Below are 13,269 nucleotides of genomic sequence, written 5' to 3' on the forward strand. Positions count from 1 at the left end.
GTATTTTCATTAAATACTGAAAATACATATGTATATGTGATAATTAGCATACTGTCTTTCCTGATATATAGACTTTTCTTGGTATGACATAAATTTTACTTTAATTTATAACTGAAAAATAATTTCTTTATCACATAACAGAACCACTTTATAATGCTAAAATTTTATAGTATCAAGTTTTATGGATATTCCATGGTTGCTTAGATTTATCTTAGGTATATAGTTATATAAGAGTGTGATTGGATATAGTTATATAAGAGGATGATTGGATGCTATAGCTTATGCATATTTTAATATTGTCATAATGAGGCCTTAATTTTATTAAACTATACTTCTAAAAGAGAAAAGAATACATGATTAATTTGTTGGAGTCCCTGTGTAATCATTACCATTAATATACTTGGATATTTATTAAGCTAGTATCATACTGACATTTTCTACTTGATTAATTTGATGTGCTTCTTTATAAAGTCAAATATCTCTGCTGTAGCTAAGAAAATTTCTGGCCAACATATCAAGTATTTATAACTATATTTACCTATTATCTAGGTTTATTGGGAAACAGGTGCTCAAATCACATCTCCTCATGATAAAGAAATTCTGAAATGTATAGAAGAATGTGTGGAACCCTGGAATGGTTCCTGGAATGATAATTTAGTGGATACCAGCCCACTGAAGAGAGATCCTCTGCAGGACATTTGTAGGAGATATATGGAAGATCTGAAAAAGATCTGTTTTCACAGGTATCCAAGTGGGAATATAGGATAGTATTATCTTAGAATAGGATGAACAAATAAGGGAAAGAAATAGTGATAAAATGTGTTGGTTGTTTATTATATTTAAACTTGTAGCTGAATAGTACTGTTCATAGTGCCAAATAGTGGAAGTAACCTAAATATTTATCAACTGATGAAGAGATAAATAAAATGTGGTATATCCATGCAATGAAATATTATCCAGCAGTAAAAGGAAATGAAATATTGATGTGTACTGCAGCATGGATAAGCCTTGAAAACATCCTAAGTGAAAAAAGCCAGTCACCAAGGACCACATATTGTATAATTCTATATATCTGAAATGTCCAGAGTAGGCAAATTTGTAGAAACATGAACAGGAAAATACATTAGTGATTACCTGTAGCTGGGAGGAGTGGAAGGGTTAGGGAGTGGCAGCTATGGGGTATGGAGTTTCTTTTTGGAATAATGAGAATCTTCTAAAATTGATTATGATAATTATTGAAAAACTTTGAATATAGTGAAAGCCATTGAATTTTACACATTAAATGGTTGCATTGTATAGGATATTAATTTCCTCTCAAAAGCTGTTAAAAAAGTATATCTAAATATTTGTATTCCTTCTATATAAGATCAGAAAATTTTCTCTAAAAATTTACTTTTTCTTTTCTATTTTCATGACTATTTCATAAATAGCTAACATCATTGCTAGAAAGCATCCTGGCTTGCTGAGTATATTTTCCCTATCCTATAAAACAGATTTTAGCTTTCTCTCTAGCTTGTTTTAATTATATTGCAAGTAACAATTGATTGAATGATAATTTTCCTTTACAGGGAATTAAACTCAAAGACCACATTGAAATTTGTACATACATCTTTTCATGGGGTCGGACATGACTATGTGCAGTTGGCTTTTCAAGTGTTTGGTTTTAAGCCTCCAATTCCAGTACCAGAACAAAAAGATCCTGATCCAGATTTTTCTACCGTTAAATGCCCAAACCCTGAAGAGGGAGAATCTGTGCTGGTATTCTTCTCCTATATTTAAATTACTATTAATGTAGTAAACTTTATCAAATAGATGGAACTCATTGACATTTCAAAGATTACTTACAAAAGCAGAAACCACTTTAGTTTATGTCTTAAATTATATTGTAGCCATATATTCTGTTTTGTTTGAAATCTTTATGGTATATATCTCTACTTCTAGGCTTATTTTAAATTTAGCTGAACTATATTCCTTTTAAAATTCATATCATTAATATAGTGCCTACATTTAGGAATATTACTATTGAATTTAACATCTTAAATACAATCCAGCTTTTTGGGTCACTGTTTCAGGAACTTTCTTTGAGACTGGCAGAGAAAGAAAATGCCCGCATAGTGGTAGCCACAGATCCTGATGCAGACCGACTGGCAGTGGCAGAACTTCAAGAGAAGTCAGTAGAACCTGTTATTTGATTAAAAGCTTACATTTTGAAAAACAATTTTTTATTTTAAGTCTTACAGACTTGTTGGAAATAATTTTAAAAATAAGAAAATAAATCTTCTGTAAGCCTGCTATTTAGGGATAACCACTTAGATTGATATATTAACATTCCTTTCAATGTTTTTTTCTACTCAAATATTTAAGGTATATTTGTTTTTACAAAATTGTGATCATACTGTACAGTATGGGGCAAAAGTAGGTTTACAATTGTGAGTACATGAAACAGTGTTTCTTATTATGTATTATTTTCTTTATTTTTTCCAGTTTTTCTTATGTATTATTTTCCATACAGACAGCTGTAAACTGACTTTTACCCCACCCTGTATATAATTTTGTATCATTATATTCCACTTAAGATCATACTGTGATCCATTTTTCCCGTCCTTAATTAATGTTTAAAATATTAACTTTTAAAATGGCATAATATCACAATAGATTGCTTATCAATGTGATCATTTCCTAATCTTGATCCTTTTAGTTACTGTGTATTTTTGCCATTATAATGTTGTGATAACTGTCTTTACATAGAAAGGACATATTAACTTTCTTCTCATTAAGTAGGATAATAAAAGTAATAATTTTTCAAAAGACATTGCTACCATTTCTACCCTAAGCTCACCCCTGGTCAGTCAGAAAAGTAGTAAATGTTTTCTCAATAATTCCATACAATAGTTTTGGGTTTTTCCTATGTGAAGGTTGACAATTTGTAGGTTTGGGGGTCAAGAAGTTTTAATGAGAGGTTATAACGTTCTTGACTTGAATTTTTACTCTTTCTGCAGTGGTCACTGGAAAGTTTTTACAGGGAATGAGTTGGCGGCTCTGTTTGGGTGGTGGATGTTTGATTGCTGGAAGAAAAGTAAATCGGGCAATGCTGATGTGAAGAACATTTATATGTTAGCCACCACAGTCTCCTCCAAAATTCTGAAGGCAATTGCACTTAAAGAAGGATTTCATTTTGAAGTAAGAATACATAATATCTGTGCTATTTTTCTAAACCTATTTCTATAAATTAAAGCCATCTCCCCACCAAAACTGACTTTTATTAACTTCATTTATAATTTCTACTTTTTTCTAATTTTGTTAATACTTAATCTTTTTTGATAGTTTAGACACGAGCCAAATTTGTCCAGTGTGAGAATTTCTGAAACTAAGATAAGATGTTCTTTAAAAATAGCACTAATGCTTATTATTCCATACAACAATATCTAGTTTCCATACTGAGAAAATCTGGCTCCTGACCTTACCAGTAACATAAACTCCATTCCAAAAAATTATAGGTGTCCTTGTTTAAGGTCTTCAAGTTCAGTCTTAAGAAACCTTAAGTAGTCTTCTAAATTGCAAATTAAGATCCAGTGAAAAACAAACAAACAAATGGTGCCTCTCAACACAGATCACTAACCTTTGTGAGCCTCAGGCAGTTAAGCTGACCATTTTTACAACTACATACTGGGACTAACATCAATGAAGTTGCTTTTCCTCTGCCATCTTTGGCAAGTATCAGTGAAAATGTCACAGTCATGCTACAGGTCTTAACATCAACTGGCTGAATAAAAGAAAATTGTACTTGTCTTAATGAAATAGAGTTTTCAACCTCAGGCTTTTAAGAATACAAATAGCAAAATAGAAGAAATTGAAAATTGATTTAAGCTTAAAATTCTGAATTGCAGTAACGTTAACATTTGTATCATTTTTTTTTTTATGGCAAGAAAAATATATAATGAGCACAAAAGAGAAAAAAACAAACAGTTCTAAAAACCAATATTATACATTTGCTTCCTTGTTTTTATTGTTGACAGTAGGGGTAGCATATGGTTTTGGCTTTTATTTTATTTTCCATTAAGGAGGTAGAGAGGTGAATTAGGAATCTTAAGTTAGTAGTGGTGAGCTCTAGAGTCAGTGTGTATCACATGCTCTTTCTGTTGACTCTAAAACAGTTCATGTCTATAAAGGGAACAATAGCTCACCAGATGTAAAGTCCTCAAACTTAATTACCAAAGAAGGGCTTGGTGTTATGGTAAAGAACACTTGGTTCAGGCATTTGAAAGTGCATCATTAAAAAGCTTTATGGCCTTTGATTATTCAAGGGGACTAAATCACAACCTGCATAAGTACTTTTATATTAGTGCTTTCTTTTTTTTTAAATCCTCACCCAAGGATATTTTTCTATTTATCTTCAGATAGAGCGGGAGGGAGAGGGAGAGAAACAGAGAGAGAGAGAGAGAGAGAAACATCAATGTGAGACGGACAAATATACTGGTTGCCTCCCACAGGATCCTGACAAGGGCCCTGGGTGAACCGCAACCGAGGTATGTGCCCTTGATCAGAATCAAACCAGAAACTATTTGGTCCTCAGGCTGATGCTTTAACCACTGAGCCAAACCAGCCAGGGCTAACTTAGTGTTTTTAATATAGCGTAAAGGACAGTTTCTGAAAAGCAGTGCAATTGAATCCTACCTCCATCTATTATATGCAGCATAATCTTGGGCAAATTTACTGAAGCTCTAAGCCTGTTTCAGCAACAGTTTTTGTGAGCATTAAAAAAAAATAATGATGTAAAGCACTTGGTACACTGTTTGATAAATAGTAGATGGTCATAATATGTTACTTTGTGACTATATGCATCACTAGTTGTAAGTATTGGATTATATTTGGTGTAAATCACCTATTAATGTACTTGATCAATTGTAGGTCATCAGTTGTGGCAGTGCGTGTATCCGTGAACTTTATGACTATATGTTTACCACCATGTAAATCTTTGTGGACCAAAACCCATAATAGAAGATCATTATGAGAGTGCCATGTAGTGCATTTAGTAACAGGCTTTTCTCTAAAATGTATTATGAGAGTCACTTAACAAGAGTGGCCTCCTCTGCATTTCAGGAAACATTACCAGGTTTTAAATGGATTGGAAGTAGAATAAAAGACCTCCTGGAAAATGGGAAAGAAGTCCTTTTTGCATTTGAAGAGTCTATTGGTATGTAGTAAATATTAAAATCTTTGTAATTTGAATGAGGGCATTTTTTAAATGTAGCAATTCTATAGAGAAGAAATTTTTGTCTTCTGGTTTTATATTCTGAGTTGTGGTAAAAACCACAGAGCATTCAGAAGTGTGTAGATACATTTCTCGTCAAGGAAAAAAAAAAAAGAGATAGAGACCCTTAAAGGTCCCCTAAATGCCTTCATTATCAGTGAGCTTCATTCATTACTAGGCTTTAAATTCATTGGTCCTTTTGAAGAAATGTAAAACTACTGAAATTATTACAGGCTTAAGTTTTCCTCTTTTTAAAAAAAAATTTTTTTTAATTCTCAGGTTTTCTGTGTGGAACTTCAGTTTTGGATAAAGATGGGGTGAGTGCAGCTGTTGTAGTTGCTGAGATGGCATCTTACCTGGAAACCATGAATATAACATTGAAACAGCAACTGATTAAGGTTTATGAAAAGTAAGTCCGACTATTTTGAATTTCACATGTGAAATATTTTTTTGTCCTACTTCCAGTTAAATTTTTTTTCAAGTTATAGTCAGTCCTTTTTAAAAAGTACTGAAACTGTTTGAATTAAGGACTGCCACTTTCTACATAATACTATCATTAGTTTATCCTTGACATATACTTTTCTAAAGAGTTATCTGAAATTTTATTTTAACCCTTTACCTTTTTGTGCAGGTATGGTTATCATATTTCAAAAACTTCATATTTCTTATGTTACGATCCAAATACCATCAAAAGTATATTTGAAAGGCTTCGCAATTTTGATTCTCCAAAAGAATATCCAAAATTTTGTGGGACATTTGCTATATTGCATATACGGGACGTTACCACTGGCTATGATAGCAGCCAGCCTAATAAGAAATCAGTAAGTACCATTTTAAAAAAGTTTTAACAGCTTGTAATAATTCATACTATGGTGAAGTAGAGGAAGTTCAAGCCTATTAGTGTCTTGAAACTAGGATCCATTGTTTTTCTCCATAGCTGTTATAAATCTACTAACTGGCTCTCTGACTCTGACCCTGTCTTAACACTCCCCAAGAGCATGCCACCCTTTGGAGGTGGAGAGTTAAGAACAAGAATGAGAAAGGCAGACAGAAAGACAAAGGGAAAGAGGGAGGGAGAATGTATAAGGATGCTAAATAAATAATATTAAAAATAAAGTCTATAAGCCTATAATTTCAAAGCTATTTATCTTTTTAGTTGTAGCCTCCCTTTTCTAACTTTATTCCTTACACCTCCAGCCAAATAGAACAATTTATAGTTTTTTACATATATACTTTTTTTTAATTTCTCTAGTTTTGCTCAAGCTATTTCCTCAGTCTACCTTTTCTTCCTCCTACTATTGCAGGTCCACACCTTAGCCATTATTCAAGACTTAAGGCAAATGTCACCTCCTTCACATATCCTTGAGGTCCTATAAGCAAATATTTCTCCCAAGGTTTTATTACGTATTGTGCCTTTCTCATGTCATTCATCACTTTCTGTCTTACGCTATCTGTGTTGTACATGGCAGATCCTTTTTTGATATACCTTTATGCCTCTCAAAGGTCCTGTCTACATGATAAGTGCTCAACAAATGTTTGTTTGTTTTTTTGTTTGTTTGTTTGTTTGTTTGTGTACATGCTCCTAGCAGGAACCGAACCCGAGACTCTCTGGTCCGCAGGCCGATGCTCCAACCACTGAGCCAAACTGGCCAGGGCTCAACAAATATTTAAATGCCTCAGTATGCTGATCATATTTATTGTTGTTATTATTAGCCTAAATTTTCATTTATAATGCTCTGATGTTGACTCAGGGGCATGATATATTTGGTGAAATCTATAGCCTCTTATGGAGAATACTACCCACATTCCCTTTGTGTATGTACATCTAGTCAACAAATATTGGTTCCCACTCACTGGTATTCTATGAGTGTGCATGTGTGTGTGTATCTATTTTTGTGTCTTATAAACTACTTAAAAGAACCAAATTTTTGCTTTTTTATTTTTCTATTGTTGCTGTGCTTAGTCTTGTGTTATGCCGTTTTTCCTCTTAACTCCCTTTAAAATGTATATTTGTTACTCAAAAAGCCTTTCTATCTGTTCTTCACTGATGCTTATGACAATTTTGTAAGTCAGACAGTATACATGTACTTAATCCCCTAAGGTTACAAAGTAAATGTCGAAGACTGCCTGAGTTCTTTCTTCTCCACACTTCAGATTGACATTCATCTGTGTGTTCAACAGGCATTTATCAAAACCCTTCTGTTCTACGGTCACAGGCACACTGGGGATACAGCAATGACAAAGGCACTGTTTCTTAGAGACCAATGGGGAAAGGAATAAGCAAACAGTGATTACTTTACAAAATGATAAGTGCTACCAGGGGGTACATAGGGTGCCATGGAAGAGCATAAGATGGGCCCTTACTCAGATTCGGGGGAGCTATGGAAGACTTTCTGGAGACCTTCTATGAGCTGAGTTCTAGAGTAGGAGTTTTCCAAATGTGGAAGGAACAGATGGTGTTTCAGGCAAAGGGAGCAGCAAGTGCCGGTCTAGAGGTGAGAAGGCACGTTGGAGTGTCATCCTGTACACCAAAAGGTTACAGGTTTGATTTACGGTCAGGGTACATACCTAGGTTGTGGGTTCAATCCCACAATTTTCACTATCGAGAGGCAACCCAAAAATGTTTCTCCCCCTCTCTCTTTCTCTCCCCCTCCCCCTTTCACTTCTCCTCCCTTTTCCCTCTCTCTAAAATTGATAAAAACATATCCTCAGGTAAGGGTTGAAAACAAACCATAGCAGTTCTCTATAGTGTGGGATACAAAGAAGAAAGGCATGCGTGATGGTATGGTGGGTGGGTTAGAGAGGGGCAAACTTCCAGGCGGAAGATCAGTATGCTGTTTCATAACTGAGATGAGAGATAATGGGAGCTGGTACTTAATATAGTAGCAGTAGTGATAGTGAAAATTGGACAAAGTTGAGTTAAACAAAGGATAGAATAGCCAGGACTGAGTGAAAAAGGGGGGAGGAAGGTCTCTGTCTTAAGCAACTAGTATAGGGTTAGTAGCACTGAGCAAGAGAGAGATCTCAAGGAGAGTACCAGGCTCAGGACACCTGAGGAAAGACACCACTGTCAACCTTGTCCTAGTACAATTCCCACAGTTCCCTTGAGATGCCTTCACAGATGATCTGTGGTCTAGGAAGAGTACCAGTGTTAATCAATATAAGTACTGTCCGTAAAACTTTGTTTTTTGTTTTTAATTTTTAGGTAAAAAAATATTTTTAAAAATTTTACAACCCAATTATTTTGCCTGTCCTACAGAATATGTGCACTCTGTTTTGGTGGTTATTAATAAACTGTGAAAGTACTTTATTTATTTTTAAAATATATACACATATATTTTTTCTTTTTATTGATTTTTTTTTTTATAGAGAGAGAAAGAAAGAAAGAAAAAGAGAAACATCGATGAGCCCAGCCGGTGTGGCTTAGTGGTTGAATGTTGACTCACGTACCAAGAGCTCGCTGGTTTGATTCCGGGTCAGGGCACATGCCCAGGTTGTGGGCCTGACCCCCAGTGGGGGGTGTGCAGGAGGTGGCCAATCGATGTTCTCTCTCATTGATGTTTCTATCTCTCTCTCTCCCTCTCCCTTCCTCTCTCTCTAATATCAATAACAATAACAACCAAAAAAAAACATCGATAAGAGAGAACGTCGATTGGCTGCTTCCTGCATGCCCCCCACTGGGGACTGGGCCCACAATCAGGGCATGTGCCCTGACCAGGAATCAAACCCGTAACCTCTTGGTTTATGGGTTGACACTCAACCCTGAGCCACACCGGCTGGGCTGTGGAAGTACCTTAAAATTATAAAGCATTTTGCAAATGTAGAGGTAGTTTAGACTTTGATACAGATAGACCTGGCTTCAACTTCTTGCTCTGTCACTTAGCTGATGACCTTGAGCAGGTTGTTTATTCTCTTTGAGCCTTGCCCATAAATTAGCAGTAATACTTACTTTGCAGGATTATTGTTGAGGCCCAGAGGTCATGTATGTAAGGTATATAACCCAATGCCTGTACTATTATAAATACTCAGTAAATGGTATATTTGTAAATTATGTGTGTAATCTTCTTAGTATTATAATTCTTTTTTTTTTTTTAATCCTCACCCAAGGACATTTTTCTATTTTTTTGTTCAGATAGAGTGGGAGGGAGAGAGAGGAGGAGAGAGAAACATCCATGTGAAAGGGACACATCGAGTGGCAGCCACCCGCATGACCCAACCAGGGCCAGGGACAAACTGCAACCAAGGTACCTGCCCCTAGCGGGAACTGAACCCAGGTCTCTCTGAACCACAGGCCGGTGCTCTAACCACTGAGAAAACCGGCCAGGGCCTGAGTATTATAATATTTTAGCCCTGGCTGGTTTGGCTCAGCAGTTAGAGCATCGGCCCATGGACTGAAGAGTCGCAGGTTCGATTCCGGTCAAGGGCATGTACCTTGGTTGTGGTTTGGTCCCCAGCCCTGGTCTTGTCTTGTGGGAAGCAACCAGTCAGTGTCTCTCTCTCACATTGATCTCCCCCCCCCCCCCGCCCTTTCCCTCCCTCCCACACTATCCAAAGAAAAATATCCTCAGTTGAGGATTAAAAAATATTATTTTTAACTATGGTAAACAATTAAAAACAAAATACAAAATTTACCAACTTAACCATATTTAAGCATACAATCAGCAGTTAACACTGCGTAGTTAACAGCAGTGTTAACTATGTTCATATTGTGCAGATCTCCAGAACTTTATCTTGCTAAACTGAACTCCATACCCATGAAACAGCTCCTCATTGGTCCCTTTCCCAGCCCTTGACAACCACCCTTCTACTTTCTATTCCTATGAATTTGGCTACTTTAGATACCTCATATAAGTGGAATATATTTTACAACTCTGAAAGTGAAAAAGTTACCAAGTGTAATTAAGCTGTTGTTACAATTGTGCATAGGTGCTGCCTGTGAGTAAAAACAGCCAGATGATCACATTTACTTTTCAAAATGGCTGTGTTGCTACTCTTCGGACTAGTGGGACAGAACCAAAGATAAAGTATTATGCAGAGATGTGCGCGTCACCTGACCAGAGGTGAGAATTGACTTTTTAAATATATATGTAAAAGTTTTATTGAGATATAATTTACATACCAAAGAGTTTACCCATTGAAGTGTTAATTCAATAGTTTTTAGTCCATTCAAAGTTGTTCAAACATCACTGCAATCAATTTTAGGACATTTTCATCACCCCAAAAGGAAACCCATATGCATTAGCAGTCACTTCCCATTTCCCTCCCTCCCAGCCCTAGGCAACCACCAATCTATTATCTACCATTTTAGATTTGCTGCTTATTCTGAACATTTTATAGACATGGAATTATACAGTTTGTGGTCCTTTGTGACTGGCATCTTTTACTTAGAATAATGTTTTCAAGGTTCACCCATGTTGTAGCATGAATCAATACTTTGTTCCTTTTTATTTTTAAATTGTTTTTACAGTCCAATAATATTCCATTGTATAGATATACCACATTTTTTATTCATTTATCAGATGACGGACATTTGGGTTATTTCCACATTTGAGCTATTATGATTAATGGTGGTAGAAGCATTTCTCTACAAGTTTTTATGCAGATATATGTTTTTATTTCTCTTGGGTATGTATCTAGGGACAGAATTGCTGGGTCATATGGTTGTTCTATATTTAACCTTTTGAGGAACTGCCAATTTTCCAAAGCAGCTGTACCATTTGGGAATTGAATTTTAAAATTTTGATGAATTTATATTCCTAGAGAGGCTCTCTTAGCTTTAATGATAAACATAAAGAAATGATCAAATAATTTGTTTATTGCCAAATATTCATTTTCTACATCTAACATGATTTGACTTAATCTGCCCAATTTATTGCCTTTTAAGAGTATGTGAATAGCCCTGGCCGGTTTGGCTCAGCGGATAGAGCGTCGGCCTGCGATCCAGAGACCCGGGTTTGGTTCCCGCTAAGGGCACGTACCTCGGTTGCAGTTTGTCCCTGGCCCTGGTTGGTCATGCGGGTGGCAGCCACTCGATATGTCCCTTTCGCATTGATGTTTCTCTCTCTCTCTCTCTCTCTTCCTCTCTCTCCCTCCCCACTCTATCTGAACAAAAAATGAAAAAATGTCCTCACCGAGGATAAAGAAAAAAAGAGTATGTGAATAAATTACTTTAATAAACATATTCAAAGGTTATTTAAACTTATTAAAAGTAGTACCTCCTATACTCTTGTCATTGATCAATATACTTTTGGGAAGATTTTTTTTTGGAATTGCCTCCAAGGTACATTATCTTGTATTTCCCTAAATTTTTGCATGTCCTATACGAGTAGGGGAGCAAAGTTTAAAGTAAACCAAATTGGTAATGCTATCTTTGGATAAAAATGAGGGATGATTATTAAAGTAACAAAAATTGATTTGTTGAGTGGCATACAAAATAACTGAAGGCAGTTTAAAAGAGGTTTTTCTGGAAATGTTTTGGGCAGTAGCAGCTCTTCAGGTGATGACTTTGAAGGGCATACTTGTAAGTGTACATTTATTTTTAAAACATTTTATTCTTTTAGTGACACATCCCTCTGCTACCTGAAAGACATGCCATATCATCCCATAATATCTGTACAGGGTATTCCTCAAAGTATTTTAGGAAGCTGTTTTCTCTTAATACCTGGTATTGATGTTCTAAGCTATTAAATCACCTTAGCCAGGAGAAATCTTTAAATATACTATGACTCATTCATGCATCATTCACCAAGGATCTCCTCTTATGCAATTCAACTTCAGTTTGTGATATTTCTTTGGATGTGATTCCTCCCAGCCCCCTCAGGTCTTAATTTGTTTTGTTTTAACTGAGTGAATTTATCTTTCGTTTACCAATTGTTTATTGGTTTGTTTTTGTTTGTTTGTTTTTAATCCTCACCTGAGGACATTTTTTCATATTTTGTTCAGATAGAGTGGGAGGGAGGGAGGGGGAGAGAGAGAGAGAGAGAGAGAGAGAGAGAGAGAAACATCAACGTGAAAGGGACGCATCGAGTGGTTGCCACCCGCACAACCCCACCAGGGCCAGGGACAAACTGCAACTGAGGTACGTGCCCTTAGTGGGAACCGAACCAGGGTCTCTCTAGACCGCAGGCCGACGCTCTAACCGCTGAGCCAAACCAGCCAAGGTTGTTTACCAATTGTTTAATCATTCCATCAGGTATATGCCTTCTTAAAAAGCTATAACAATTAAAAGTTTAAGGCTACGAAAATCAATAATTTTAAAACTAAATCTTTTTCCTCAGTGACACTGCCTTACTAGAAGAGGAATTGAAGAAACTCATTGAAGCTTTGATTGAGAATTTTCTTGAGCCCAATAAAAATGGACTGATCTGGCGTTCTGTTTAGTGGATGTTGGCGCATCATTATTTTGCACCGGCATACGAAACAGGACAACCAAGAACTCCATGCATTGAACTCATGTTAGCATTCTCTCTATCTCATCTGGCCAAGTGTTTTTCTTATCTTTTTTGTTGGCTGACTAAACAAACTGTATAACTTTTAAATGAAATGGTCTGGAGAAAAATGATGCAAATTTTTTCATAATCTTGAACAAAAGTCATTACGTTAAAAGTATTATAGTAACACGTCATTCTTCGTGTCTTTAACAAAAACAAAACAGTGCAAAAGTGAATTTTCTTATTGAAGTGTGATTAAGTAAGCTTAATTCCATATTCTTGTAATTGCGTATAGCATGGGTTTTTTTAATAGACAGATAAATGTTGTATAATTGTAGAGTTACTTAAGGAAACTATTTCATAAAATTTATAAGAAAATAGTACTACTCAGAATACTGTGGAAAAGTGTCATTGTTACATCATAGGTATTGACTTAGGGTATTTAGCATTTCTAGCTTAGAACAGATGTTACAAATGTGGTGTCCTGCTCTTCTGTCTCAGGTGCTGTTGGTGCAGTATAAACGTATTGTATGTATTTAAAATTCCAACACTTACTGAACATAAAACAATAGTGGCAACATTCCTAGA

At 35.7% G+C, this 13,269-nt stretch overlaps 1 protein-coding gene across 1 annotated transcript in view; it reads left to right on the forward strand.

Moving 5' to 3' along the window:
* The window catches only part of PGM2L1 (phosphoglucomutase 2 like 1), a 46,548-nt gene extending 33,567 nt beyond the window's left edge, over positions 1 to 12,981 (forward strand). The window contains exons 6-14 of the mRNA XM_036259429.1: positions 550 to 743; positions 1,569 to 1,758; positions 2,073 to 2,170; positions 3,000 to 3,180; positions 5,101 to 5,194; positions 5,531 to 5,660; positions 5,883 to 6,072; positions 10,178 to 10,311; positions 12,529 to 12,981. Of these exons, the coding sequence (XP_036115322.1) occupies positions 550 to 743; positions 1,569 to 1,758; positions 2,073 to 2,170; positions 3,000 to 3,180; positions 5,101 to 5,194; positions 5,531 to 5,660; positions 5,883 to 6,072; positions 10,178 to 10,311; positions 12,529 to 12,631 (1,314 nt within the window). The 3' untranslated portion in view covers positions 12,632 to 12,981. The remainder of the gene's footprint in view (positions 1 to 549; positions 744 to 1,568; positions 1,759 to 2,072; positions 2,171 to 2,999; positions 3,181 to 5,100; positions 5,195 to 5,530; positions 5,661 to 5,882; positions 6,073 to 10,177; positions 10,312 to 12,528) is intronic.
* Positions 12,982 to 13,269: the final 288 nt, after the last annotated feature.

Source organism: Molossus molossus, unplaced genomic scaffold, assembly GCF_014108415.1.
Source record: "Molossus molossus isolate mMolMol1 unplaced genomic scaffold, mMolMol1.p scaffold_m16_p_13, whole genome shotgun sequence".
Lineage (NCBI taxonomy): Eukaryota > Metazoa > Chordata > Mammalia > Chiroptera > Molossidae > Molossus > Molossus molossus.